General features: G+C 46.9%; 1 protein-coding gene across 1 annotated transcript in view; it reads right to left on the bottom strand.

Annotated features, from left to right (window-relative positions):
• Positions 1-11,529: 11,529 nt before the first annotated feature.
• The window catches only part of LOC138359967 (spore germination protein GerIA-like), a 29,119-nt gene continuing 26,355 nt past the window's right edge, over positions 11,530-14,293 (bottom strand). The window contains exon 2 of the mRNA XM_069319844.1: positions 11,530-12,265. Within this exon, the coding sequence (XP_069175945.1) occupies positions 11,530-12,265 (736 nt within the window). The remainder of the gene's footprint in view (positions 12,266-14,293) is intronic.

Below are 14,293 nucleotides of genomic sequence, written 5' to 3' on the forward strand. Positions count from 1 at the left end.
AAATCAGAAAATAGTAATTATATATATATATATATATATATATATATATATATATATATATATATATATATATATATATATATATATATATATATAGTATTCTCTACTGATTCAGTTATTATTATATTAACTAAATAATAAGAAGATGAACGTGAGTGGAGTATTGTGCTGAGGTTCCCTCCATGACTTCGTCAGTAGTGTGATTGGGGACGGCTGCGGGCATACCCACCCCCCAGTGACGGGCTGCAGGCTTGACAAATTCGTCAAGGTTGTTGGTGTTTGCACGACGCATGCGTCAAGCGTGCCCATGTTAGCGCATCCCTTTATCTCGTTGTCCTCGATCATTTTCTAATGTAGACTTATAATGACCAAACCACACACATCAGAAGACGAAGAAATGACAACGTTTCGGTCCGTGCTGGACCATTATCAAGTCATGTGTGATAATAAGGTTTGATAATGGTCCAGGATGGACCGAAACGTCGTCGTTTCTTCATCTTCTGGTGTGTGTTGACCAGACCACACACTAGAACGTGAAGGGACGACGACGTTTCGGTCCGTGCTGTACCATTCACAATCGACTTGAGAATGGTCCAGGACGGACCGAAACGTCGACGTCCCTTCACTTTCCAGTGTGTGGTCTGGTCACCATATTTCAGCCACGTTATTGTGACTTGTCGTCTGCAAATCGCAGTGTAGGCACGTGATAGAGCAGAGTGCAGGTGGGGGTGGGTATGGTGATGTCGCGAGCGGTCACCAGTGTTGTGTATGCTGGTCCAGCTGTGGCCAGGAGGCTCAGGGGTGCAGGTGGTGCGTGGGCCGGAAGGGTAACGAACGTGGCTCATCTGTGGTCTCGCCCCTCTGCTGTCGAATATGTTATGGACGTGCTTCCAGCACATCAACATGAGTTGGTGAGGGCTTCACACTGGTCCACACACCTGCCTTACTGGTCCATACACCTGCCTCGCTGCTCTACACCTTACTGCTCCACACACCTGCCTCGCTGCTCAACACCCCCATCCCCCCCCCCTACAAACAAATGGGCAGGATTTCTTTCACCAGGTAGTAAATGGTAGTAAATATGTGACTGGTAGTTAGACTGCTCCTGTGTATCTCAGAGAGGAGGAGGGAGAAATATGTATAGGAGATATGACTGAAAATTTGGTCTGGAGTCAGTTCAGTAAACAATCAAAGGTTCGAAAAGATGGGTCCAGGAGCTTAGTGGATAAATGAAAGTGAGGCTCGAAACAGGACCTAACTTTTGGTTGAGTAAGTGTTAAGACAACTTAAAAATACATTGTCGATCACCGGATTTAGATATATAAAAGGTACAAATATAGTGTCCAAAAAAATAGAGTGCTTACACATTACACATTATTCTAGATGTGGAAAATTATTTTAGTTATAAAAGAGTCAGTTATAAACTGTGGAAGAGTCCCACAGAAACACAAGAGGGGGCTGTTTTCAAATAAAAATATAGTGAGCGATCAACAGCTGCTCTGCCAGCCTATCAGGCGGGCAGTTTTTGTGGACTTTGCCCAAAAAAGGAATTAGCAATCCTTATGGTATATTCTTTACAAGTTAGTCGAAGCAGAGAGGTCTGGTAAAGATCTCCACCCAAAACATTGAGAAAGAAAAGTTTTTTTTTTTTTAAGAGTAAAGTAATAGGCAAGGAAGCTGGATATCTAAATCGTCGTCGACCTGACTAGCAAACTTATAAACCAGGGGCGGCAATTTAAGGAATTATTGAAGGTAAAAGATACCTGGAAAGTTAAAAGGGAAAATGCCTGAAAAGGGAAAACAAAGAACTCGACAAATCTGTAGAAGAGAATAACAAACAGGTAAGGATATACAAGGGAAGAAGAAGAAGGGCAGACAGAGGAAGTTACTAACGGTAAAAAAAGGAGTACAAAGAGAAAATTCAACAAATCTGTGCATAAGTGGCCAGAAAAGAAGAAACATTAAACAAGTGATTAAGGAGATCAAGGAATCCAGCAAACATAGAAACACAGATATTATAGACAAGAAATTAGAACAGAATAGGCAGCAAGTAGTTAACTGTTGACCAGACCACACACTAGAAATTGAAGGGACGACGACGTTTCGGTCCGTCCTGGACAATTCTCAAGTCGATTTGAGAATGGTCCAGGACGGACCGAAACGTCGTCGTCCCTTCAATTTCTAGTGTGTGGTCTGGTCAACATACTTCAGCCACGTTATTGTGACTCATCGCCTGCAAGTAGTTAACTGATGCAAAATGGATAGAGGTTGCAAATAATCTTTGAATGTCAGGAAAAGGAAGTAACATCGAGGACAGATAGAGCAACTGAAGAGGAAAAGATCACGGACGAAGTTGTTGGGTTAGCAGAAGGCTCAACGCTACTGAACATAGTGAATACAGACGAATTGGCAGATATGAAAAGGAAAAAAAATCACCCCTTAAAGATGATTCTAAATGGAACTAAACAGATAACAGAAGTGCTCAGAAATAGGAAAAAATTACAAAATGATGAGTACACGAAACTGTGGGAATCAAGAGACCTGTTAAAGGAAGTTATAAAAAAATTAAACGGAACCTTGATAAAGCAAAATGAGAACAGAAACGAAGTAGAAAACTTCTTTACTTTTTAAGTGATCCGAATAGAAGAATCAGTATAATAGAACATAGCGGACAGCGGAAAAAGACACTAAAAATAGGAAAGTGAAAAAAAAAATGGAGGCAACATGTTCCTAAAAATCCTGTGTACATAGATGGGATTAGATAAAAAAAAATCACTGGAGTGAGAAGATGTAATAAAGCTGAAAATTCATAATATTCTTTAGTCATATAACACAATTATTCTTCGTCTTTCTAGATAATGTAAAATTGACTTTATTGATCTCGCTTTATAAGGAGAGTTTCTAATTCTCAGGATTTACTTTGTTACCCCTTTACTGTTGTCTTCAAGTGCATTTATGTCCGTTCATAAGTATAAAGACCAAAACTGAACTGCATAATATAAACAGGAGCTAACAAGGGCAAGATAAAGCTGACGAATAGCTTTAGATGTCTTGTTGTTAAAAAGCTTTAAAAATAAACCCAAGTATCCCATTCGCTTTTTTCAGCTTTACATTTATGCACTGATTTTTCGGCTTAGGATCCCAACTAATCACGACCCCCCAAGATCATTCTCGAATTCAGATTTCCCGATATCAACATTGTCTAGCTGATATTTGGGAATTCTACTATTATATAATCTCAGAACCATACTTATATGTAATGAACGATTCTGCGATATTTGTGTAGTCGGTAAATTTACTCCTGGGGCACAAGACAGCCATTAATATGATGGGAATTCTTTCTTTGCTCAGAATGCAATGTCTGTCTTAAACTTCTGCGTCAGTGTATCACTTGTACCTCCTAAATTAGTGAACTCAGCTCTAGAGGGAATGACACAGAAAATATAGCAACTCTGTGTCATGCTGAAATATGACTCTTTGGTCAAGCAAAAACTCTTTATTTTCTGAGTGGTCATCTTCCGTATTCATCTTCCAAAATGGAGAATATATGGAAGAGGACTGCACGAAAGATGCGGAAGGGCCACTTCGGTCTTTCTTAAGTCCCTTGTCTTTTGACACAACACAAGATGAGGACTTTTGAAGGCTGCCTTCGTTCTTAGCTTTGTCCTGTAGGCACACACGTCCACCTCTGCCCTTAGAGATAGATTCTCGGCCCCCCCCACCCTTTCCCCCCGCCGCGGCCCCCTCTAACCTACGCCCCCCATCCCTACACCTAACCTACGCCCCCCCGCCACAACACCTAACCTACGCCCCCCACCACAAAACCTAACCTACGCCCCCCCACCCCAACACCTAACCTACGCCCCCCCCCGCCACAACACCTAACGTTCGCCCCCCCCCCCCCCCCCGCCACAACACCTAACCCACGCCCCCCGCCACAACACCTAACCTACGCCCCCCCCGCCACAACACCTAACGTACGCCCCCCGCCACAACACCTAACCTACGCCCCCCCACCCCAACACCTAACCTACGCCCCCCCCCACCCCAACACCTAACCTACGCCCCCCCCCCACCCCAACACCTAACCTACGCCCCCCCCCCCGCCACAACACCTAACCCACGCCCCCCACCACAACACCTAACCTACGCCCCCCCACCACAACACCTAACCTACGCCCCCCCCCCCCGCCACAACACCTAACCTACGTCCCCCCCCCCCGCCACAACACCTAACCCACGCCCCCCACCACAACACCTAACCCACGCCCCCCACCACAACACCTAACCTACGCCCCCCCCGCCACAACACCTAACCTACGCCCCCCCCCCCCCCCGCGACAACACCTAACCCACACAGGTAGCAATCCAGCGTTCCCACGCCTCACAGCGTCCCAGCGTAGAGTCATAACCAACGCAACTCACACGCGTACGCACAAATATCTGCACCCACGAGGAGTATGGAGAGCATGCAGATGTTGGCAGGTATTTCCGCCGGCCGGACTGTTTAACACCCAGCACCGGCCCCCCCTGCTCCGGCCCCCCTGCTCCGGCCCCCCCTGCTCCGGCCCCCCTGCTCCGGCCCCCCCCTGCTCCGGCCCCCCCTGCTCCGGCCCCCCTGCTCCGCCCCCCCCCCCTGCTCCGGCCCCCCTGCTCCGGCCCCCCTGCTCCGACCTCCCTGCTCCGGCCCCCCCAGCACCGGCCCCCTGCTCCGGCCCCCCTGCTCCGACCTCCCTGCTCCGGCCCCCCTGCTCGGAGGACCAGTCTTACACTCTCTTAATATACAGCAACTTTTTACCGGTCTATTGTACACTTATTTTCTCTTAGTTATTGTTTAATTTCGTGTTATTATTCTCTTTCACTCGTGTTTGGTTAGAGAGTTGTATTAGTTTATGGTATTTCTTAATTGATTACTTTCATAAATATTATTTAATCCTTGTTAAATGATCCTTAATATGGATTATATATTATCAATCTAACCTTCAAGTGATTGGTTCATGACGTGTGAAGTGTCAGCCAAGATGAGGTTGTGCCCTTAAGCGTACGAACTTGGAGCCAGATTCACGAAGCAGTTATGCAAGTACTTACGAATGTGTTCATCTTTCCTCAATGTTTGACGGCTTTGGTTATATTTATTAAACAGTTTACAAGCATGAAAACTTGCCAATCAACTGTTGTTATTGTTATAAACAGCCTCCTGGTGCTTCGGAGCTCATTAACTGTTTAATAATTGTAAACAAAGCCGCCAAAGAGTGAGGAAAGTTGTACAGGTTTATAAGTGCTTGCGTAACTGCTTCGTGAATCTGACTCCAGGTCATTCCTCCTGTGCTAAGAAGTTGATGCTCATTTGTTAAGCATTAGAGTCATTTATTATTATGCTTCTGAGTGCATTCAAATACCGGGTAAATTTTTGACGTTGTGGTTAAGTGCGTCAAATTTGCTGTGCATTAAGCCTGAGGTTAAGTTAGGTTAGGTTAGGTCAGGTTAGGTTAAGTTAGGTTAGTCTAGGCCTTACACTAATCTTAAGTCTTTAGCTGACACGCGGGGATCAGGGTGGTTATCAGGGGACAACGCCAAGCTATTACACCTATATAGCACTTGGAATGGGTCAGGATAAGGATTTGGGATATTCCACAAATAACTGTAAATGCTTGGATGAAAAACTGAAAATAAAAGAGTTTGCAAAAAAATAAAAGAATTTGTAAAAAAATACTGTCTAACATAGGAATATAAAGTTCAAGAATGCAACAGACTTTGATTCAACTGTCCACTGACACAGGTTGGCTAGCTGTGCTCAAAGGGGTATATATATATACACAGAGAAGTGTATATTCACTTCATGAGGGGAGGAGGAGACACACAAGGACACAAGGGGAGACATGATAACCACCTATAAAATTCTCAGGGAATTGACAGGGTGGACAAAGACAAACTCTTCAGCACGGGAGGGACACTAACAAGGGGACACAGGTGGAAACTTAGTACCCAGATGAGCCACAGAGACGTTAGAAAGAATTTTTTCAATGTCAGAGTAGTTAATAAATGGAATGCACTAGGAAGTGATTGTGGTGGAGGCAGACTCCATACACAGTTTCAAAAGTAGATATGATAGAGCCCAGAAGACTCAGGAATCTGTACACCAGTTGATTGACAGTTGAGAGGCGGGACCAAAGAGCCAGAGCTCCACCCCCGCAAGCACAATTAGGTGAGTACACAGAGAGTTTACCTTAGTTCTGGACTATGGACAGGACTAAAGTGTTTCTAGCTGATTGGTCAGTAAGTTATTTTTGTGGCCTGAATAACCCTCTCTGGCTGTTGATAAGCTTTAAACCCAACACCAAACCCAGCTGTAGAGAGATGTTTTAGGCTTAACATGCAGTATGTTGGCCGCCCTCTGAGGGACAGCCAACTACAGTATCTACCTCTGAGGTAGATACCAGCCTGTATCTACCTCGGAGAGCGGCCAACATACTGCTTGTCTGGTGTTCAAACACCAAGGATTCGACTCCTGGTGTGCTGGTGGTAGTGACAGTATTGGGCAGCGTCACTCATGCTGTGAGTGGACACACCGCCATAGTGACAGTATTGGGCAGCGTCACTCATGCTGTGAGTGGACACACCGCCATAGTGACAGTATTGGGCAGCGCCACTCATCCTGTGAGTGGACACACCGCCATAGTGACAGTATTGGGCAGCGCCACTCATCCTGTGAGTGGACACACCGCCATAGTGACAGTATTGGGCAGCGCCACTCATCCTGTGAGTGGACACACCGCCATAGCAGCATGTACAACACTCCCTAATAGGAAGAAAACCCGCTGGGCTGTTCATCCTGTACTCAGACACAGCTGGGACTTGCTTAGCTGTCTCAAGTCAAGAAGATTAACATCTGTCAACCCTTAAAATCTTACGTTATCTTCCAGGTGCAAAATGGGGGAATCTTTTAAGAATAGCATTTATATTTAACAAATAGTATTTTCCTAACTCAAACAATGTGAAGGTTTACTATGTTCCACACATTTCTAATGTCTCCTAGATGGTCACGGAGGACGTGAACAACATAGGACGGAAGGTTTCTTCCACTAAAGACCTTTTGTGCCCTCTGTAATCCTTTTTGCGCTACCGCTCACAGGATGAGTATGGGGTGCACAATAAACAAGCCACCTTCGGCGGCATCAATCAATTCCACTATAGAGTCGGTCACAGTTTGTATGGCGTGGCTGTGGAGGAGAAAACCCACGTGAGTATAGAGACACGACCCACCAAGATAACCTTTGTTGCCTTTCTCTAGTCCTGGTCCAATCTAGACCCACGTTAAGTACCATAACATCAGCGGGTAATTCTAAGCAGCAGCATTAATCAAAGGTTACGTTTGAGGTTCCGGAAATAAAGAGTAACTTGTGCGTTAAACATTGACACTTAATTAACCCGTTATTCTGATTTACATGTCTCACTCGACTGGTTTTATCGACTTGCATTCCCTTCTTTGGCTCCGAGGAAGAAGTAGTTGTGTGACGCCTCGGGCTACTCCAGCTTCCTGTCTTACAAAAACATTAATTGGAACAAGTAATTTGGTCAAGACTGCTGCTGCCAATCACTTTACCTTGGTTCTTGAGGTTCTTGCTTGTCCCGTTATCGTTTGGCGTTCTTTACCTTGTTTTCTAATTGGTTGTTAGGCAGTTTGTTGTTTGTAATTGGTTAGTGAAGCCTTTCTTAGGCTACAGTGATTTTTCGTATCACTTCTGCAGTCCTGGCGCCAGATTCACGAAAGCACTTACGCAAACACTTACGAACCTGTACATCTTTTCTCAATCTTTGACGGCTTTGTTTCCAATTATTAAACAGTTAATGAGCTCCGAAGCACCAGGAGGCTGTTTATAACAATAACAACAGTTGATTGGGAAGTTTCATGTTTGTAAAGTGTTTAATAAATGTAACCAAAGTCGTCAAAGATTGAGGAAAGATGTACACGTTCGTAAGTACTTGCGTAAGTGCTTTCGTGAATCTGGCGCCTGGTGCGTTTTGTGTTCCTCTGTAGGTGGTGTTGTAATTTTTTCTTTTTCATTCAGCTGTTAATGAGCCAGTTGGTGGTCGTAAACTTGTAAGTGGCAGCTTTATATATATTGGCAAATGGCAGCAGAGTATATTGGTGTGTGTGTGTGTTCACATGTTCACAGACGTGCAAGGAACTTAATATTACCGACCAGTCGTAACGTAGACCAACAACTCCACTTCATCGCCAGAAGTGGTTTGGCTCATACCACATCCTGAGACCCTTGATTCAGATCCCTTCTTCCCTTCCCACCCCCCTTACACACACAAATATCAGCTGTATCCAGCACACTGCTCCAAGCATCAGCTGTACCCAGCACACTGCCCCAAGTATCAACTGTACCCAGCACACTGCCCCAAGTATCAACTGTACCCAGCACACACTGCCCCAAGCATCAACTGTACCCAGCACACTGCCCCAAGCATCAGCTGTACCCAGCACACTGCCCCAAGTATCAACTGTACCCAGCACACTGCCCCAAGTATCAACTGTACCCAGCACACACTGCCCCAAGTATCAACTGTACCCAGCACACTGCCCCAAGTATCAACTGTACCCAGCACACTGCCCCAAGTATCAACTGTACCCAGCACACTGCCCCAAGTATCAACTGTACCCAGCACACACTGCCCCAAGTATCAGCTGTACCCAGCACACTGCCCCAAGCATCAGCTGTACCCAGCACACACTGCCCCAAGTATCAACTGTACCCAGCACACACTGCCCCAAGTATCAGCTGTACCCAGCACACTGCTCCAAGCATCAGCTGTACCTAGCACACACTGCCCCAAGTATCAACTGTACCCAGCACACACTGCCCCAAGTATCAGCTGTACCCAGCACACTGCTCCAAGCATCAGCTGTACCCAGCACACACTGCCCCAAGTATCAGCTGTACCCAGCACACTGCTCCAAGCATCAGCTGTACCCAGCACACACTGCCCCAAGTATCAGCTGTACCCAGCACACTGCTCCAAGCATCAGCTGTACCTAGCACACACTGCCCCAAGTATCAACTGTACCCAGCACACACTGCCCCAAGTATCAACTGTACCCAGCACACACTGCCCCAAGTATCAACTGTACCCAGCACACACTGCCCCAAGTATCAACTGTACCCAGCACACTGCCCCAAGTATCAACTGTACCCAGCACACTGCCCCAAGTATCAACTGTACCCAGCACACACTGCCCCAAGTATCAGCTGTACCCAGCACACTGCTCCAAGCATCAGCTGTACCCAGCACACTGCCCCAAGTATCAGCTGTACCCAGCACACTGCTCCAAGCATCAGCTGTACCCAGCACACTGCCCCAAGTATCAGCTGTACCCAGCACACTGCTCCAAGCATCAGCTGTACCCAGCACACTGCCCCAAGTATCAACTGTACCCAACACACACTGCCCCAAGCATCAACTGTACCCAACACACACTGCCCCAAGCATCAACTGTACCCAACACACACTGCCCCAAGCATCAGCTGTACCCAACACACACTGCCCCAAGCATCAACCGTACCCAGCACACACTGCCCCACTCACAGAGCCTTAAGCCCCACCCACACTCAACGCTCCCTAGCGTTGAGTGTGGGTGGGGCTCTCTCACCCACTCTCTCACTCACATCATAGCTCTCTTTGTCTGGCTGTTCGCCTGACCATCCGCCTCACCACTGCCTGTGTCACTGAATTAACCACTTGACATGTATCACCAACATACTGACCATGTGTACTCTCCTAAGTGTCCAATATACCGGGGTGTCCTCCTGGAGCCTGTAGGAAGCACGTGGGAAGCAATCAATGGATACTGGGATGTAAACATATGCACGTGTCACGACTGGTGTTTTTGTGAGTATTCCTCCCATCTCAAAGGCCTTCATTCATGGCTTTAAGAGTGTTTGTGTGTAAACACAGAGTTGGAGTAGTAGCAGTTGTACGCGTTCTTTGATCACCAAGAGCAGATGAAGGACTTTTTTGTTTTCTTATATTGCCTGCGAGTGGTTATCTTGAGGTTATCTTGAGATGATTTCGGGCTTTAGTGTCCCCGCGGCCCGGTCCTCGACCAGGCCTCCACCCCCAGGAAGCAGCCCGTGACAGCTGACTAACACCCAGGTACCTATTTTACTGCTAGGTAACAGGGGCATAGGGTGAGAGAAACTCTGCCCATTGTTTCTCGCCGGCGCCTGGGATCGAACCCAGGACCACAGGGTCACAAGTCCAGCGTGCTGTCCGCTCGGCCGACCGGCTCCCTTGTGAGTGAGTGTTTACTCCCGAGTGAGTAAAATTTTCTGTTTTTATTATATTATTTATTTTTTTTTCCGATATCGTTGGCGGCTGTTCGTTGGTGTGAATGTTGCGACAATATTGATGTGTTGTTTAGGTACACGATATCTAGTTTTTAGTTTTATTTTGTCAAGAAATTGTCATTTTCTTTAACCTAACCAAACTATTTTGATCTATCAACCTGTCCTTAGCAGTCATAACTAGCAGACACTAGAGCAGAGTTAGTGGGACGTGGTCCGTGGACTAGCAGACACTAGAGCAGAGTTACTGGGACGTGGTCCGTGGACCAGCAGACACTAGAGCAGAGTTAGTGGGACGTGGTCCGTGGACCAGCAGACACAAGAGCAGAGTTACTGGGACGTGGTCCGTGGACCAGCAGACACAAGAGCAGAGTTACTGGGACGTGTCCGTGACCAGCAGACACAAGAGCAGAGTTAGTGGGACGTGGTCCGTGGACCAGCAGACACTAGAGCAGAGTTACTGGGACGTGGTCCGTGGACTAGCAGACACTAGAGCAGATTTAGTGGGACGTGGTCCGTGGACCAGCAGACACTAGAGCAGAGTTACTGGGACGTGGTCCGTGGACCAGCAGACACAAGAGCAGAGTTACTGGGACGTGGTCCGTGGACTAGCAGACACTAGAGCAGAGTTACTGGGACGTGGTCCGTGGACCAGCAGACACTAGAACAGAGTTACTGGGACGTGGTCCGTGGACTAGCAGACACTAGAGCAGAGTTAGTGGGACGTTGTCCGTGGACCAGCAGACACTAGAGCAGATTTAGTGGGACGTGGTCCGTGGACCAGCAGACACTAGAACAGAGTTACTGGGGACGTGGTCCGTGGACTAGCAGACACTAGAGCAGAGTTAGTGGGACGTGGTCCGTGGACCAGCAGACACTAGAGCAGAGTTTACTGGGACGTGGTCCGTGGACCAGCAGACACTAGAGCAGAGTATATATAGAACGGCACAACCGCTTCTAATAATAAGCGGGAGCTTTAAGTTACATTTACGTCAGGATCTGATAGAGCAGAATACATGTCTTTCTTAGCAGTCTCTTTGCTTGCTTGGCTGTTTGACCTTCCTCTTAGATTGTTGCCTCTTGACATCCTCTTGTGTTGTTACCTCTTGACATCCTCTTGTGTTGTTACCTCTTGACATCCTCTTGTGTTGGTTCTTCTTGACATCCTCTTGTGTTGCTACCTCTTGACACCCTCTTGTGGCGGTTCCTCTTGACATCCTCTTGTGTTGCTACCTCTTGACATCCTCTTGTGTTGGTTCTTCTTGACATCCTCTTGTGTTGCTACCTCTTGACATCCTCTTGTGTTGCTACCTCTTGACATCCTCTTGTGTTGGTTCTTCTTGACATCCTCTTGTGTTGCTACCTCTTGACATCCTCTTGTGTTGGTTCTTCTTGACATCCTCTTGTGTTGGTTCTTCTTGACATCCTCTTGTGTTGGTTCTTCTTGACATCCTCTTGTGTTGCTACCTCTTGACACCCTCTTGTGGCGGTTCCTCTTGACATCCTCTTGTGTTGGTTCCTCTTGACATCCTCTTGTGTTGCTACCTCTTGACATCCTCTTGTGTTGGTTCCTCTTGACATCCTCTTGTGTTGGTCCTCTTGACACCCTCTTGGTGGCAGTTCCTTTGACACCCTCTTGTGTTGGTTCCTCTTGACACCCTCTTGTGGTGTTTCCTCTTGACATCCTCTTGTGTTTGGTTCCTCTTGACATCCTCTTGTGTTGGTTCCTCTTGACATCCTCTTGTGTTGGTTTCCTCTTGACATCCCTCTTGTGTTGGTTCCTCTTGACACCCTCTTGTGGCGGTTCCTCTTGACATCCTCTTGTGTTGGTTCCTCTTGACACCCTCTTGTGGCGGTTCCTCTTGACATCCTCTTGTGTTGGTTCCTCTTGACACCCTCTTGTGGTGGTTCCTCTTGATTATTTGGTGTGGATTAGAGCAGCTATGCAAAGGTCAGCAATTCATCGGAGTGCTGCGTGAGAAATGTGCCAGATGCCATACATTGGGGTTGCTAATAGAAAGTCCCCTGCATGTGGGGCTGCTACTGCTATGAGGCGAGCAATGTCATAGTGTGTTGTTGCAGCACCCAGGCACTCTGCAGCAACTTGGTCTGCAATGGGGCCATCCCAGCTGGATTGCTTGTGGGCTTTGCTTGAGGTGATGGGCCTGCACGAGAGGCCCACTCGGTGGCACAGTTTATTAAATTAGGATCGTGAACGCCTGCCAGCTGACCTAAGTACTCGGGCAGAATTTCCTTCACTGTAGGAGGACAGGAAGGCTGGTACAGCGATTTGTGTTGCTGTGCTACGGTAATGCCACCAAGCCTAACAGGAAGAGAAAGATTAGTTCAAATGTAGTTCATTGAGGGGAAAGGTTGAGGGCTTTTTTTTAACAGCGATTTCTTCAAGTGGTTATATACATCTAGCTTTTGGCTATTGTAGGATGATAAACATTTCGGAATTTAGGTTAACCTGGGGAGGGATAAACAACTGGTGATTTTGATATAATCATCATAGCGAATAACTTAGTTATCACAGCTGTAACCACGTGTCTTCAGTAGTCACAGACGTCGTACGTTTTATATTGATTATCATACGCACCATATTATATGCAAATTAAACTATTCCTAATTAGGACATGACATTCAACGAGCCACAGTTGCACAACTGTTTGCAGTTATGATCATGAACTACACGTGTCTCGAATACTAAGTATTTAAAGGGCCTCTTAGTGCACCCTGGATAACAATCTCGAACCCGGCCCACGTGCGCGTGACGTCAAGAGGCCCTCGGAACACACCAATGACTCGCCAGTTGGCCATTGACGTCATAGAGCGATGAGGTGGTATGCAACCAATGAGCGAGCGCCACGTCACGGATGCTAAGGCCGTTTCTGACCAATGAACAGGCGAGAAGGTGCGTCAGCAAAGAAAGGAGCTTGCAAGACGCATGAGTGACTCCATGGCTGACTCATCCATGCGGGGCCTTCCTAAACCTCCTTCTCCTTCTCTTCCTTCTCCTGCGCCTTGTCCCACCCATCATGGGCTTCTGGAGATGTAACGACTCCTTTTCTTAGGGGTAAATTATATCAGATTTGGCAAAATTTCATGCAGGCGATGAGTCACAATAACGTGGCTGAAGTATGTTGACCAGACCACACACTAGAAATTGAAGGGACGACGACGTTTCGGTCCGTCCTGGACCATTCTCAAGTCGATTGTGGACCATCCACAATCGACTTGAGAATGGTCCAGGACGGACCGAAACGTCGTCGTCCCTTCAATTTCTAGTGTGTGGTCTGGTCAACAAAATTTCATGTTGGCTTAAACTGTGCGCTGCTCGTCCTGAGGAACAATGAGTTGTCCCACTCGGTAATGTCTGTGTTGCTACTGCTTCTCTCTGAAGGTCTAAGCAGGGGGGCTCCCTTTGTTCATGCACAAAGGTCTAGATTAGTCCCTTACTCATGCATAGGGGTCTAGATTAGTCCCTTACTCATGCATAGGGGTCTAGATTAGTTCCTAACTCATGCACAAGGATCTACATTAGTCCCTTGTTCTTGTATGAAGGTCTGGGCTAGTAGTCCCTTGTTCTTGTATGAAGGTCTGGGCTAGTAGTCCCTTGTTCTTGTATGAAGGTCTGGGCTAGTAGTCCCTTGCTCTTGTATGAAGGTCTGGCTAGTAGTCCCTTGTTCTTGTATGAAGGTCTGGGCTAGTAGTCCCTTGTTCTTGTATGAAGGTCTGGGCTAGTAGTCCCTTGCTCTTGTATGAAGGTCTAGGCTAGTAGTCCCTTGCTCTTGTATGAAGGTCTGGGCTAGTAGTCCCTTGTTCTTGTATGAAGGTCTGGGCTAGTAGTCCCTTGCTCTTGTATGAAGGTCTGGCTAGTAGTCCCTTGTTCTTGTATGAAGGTCTGGGCTAGTAGTCCCTTGTTCTTGTATGAAGGTCTG

The sequence above is a fragment of the Procambarus clarkii genome, chromosome 94, assembly GCF_040958095.1.
Source record: "Procambarus clarkii isolate CNS0578487 chromosome 94, FALCON_Pclarkii_2.0, whole genome shotgun sequence".
NCBI classification, from domain to species: Eukaryota; Metazoa; Arthropoda; class Malacostraca; order Decapoda; family Cambaridae; genus Procambarus; species Procambarus clarkii.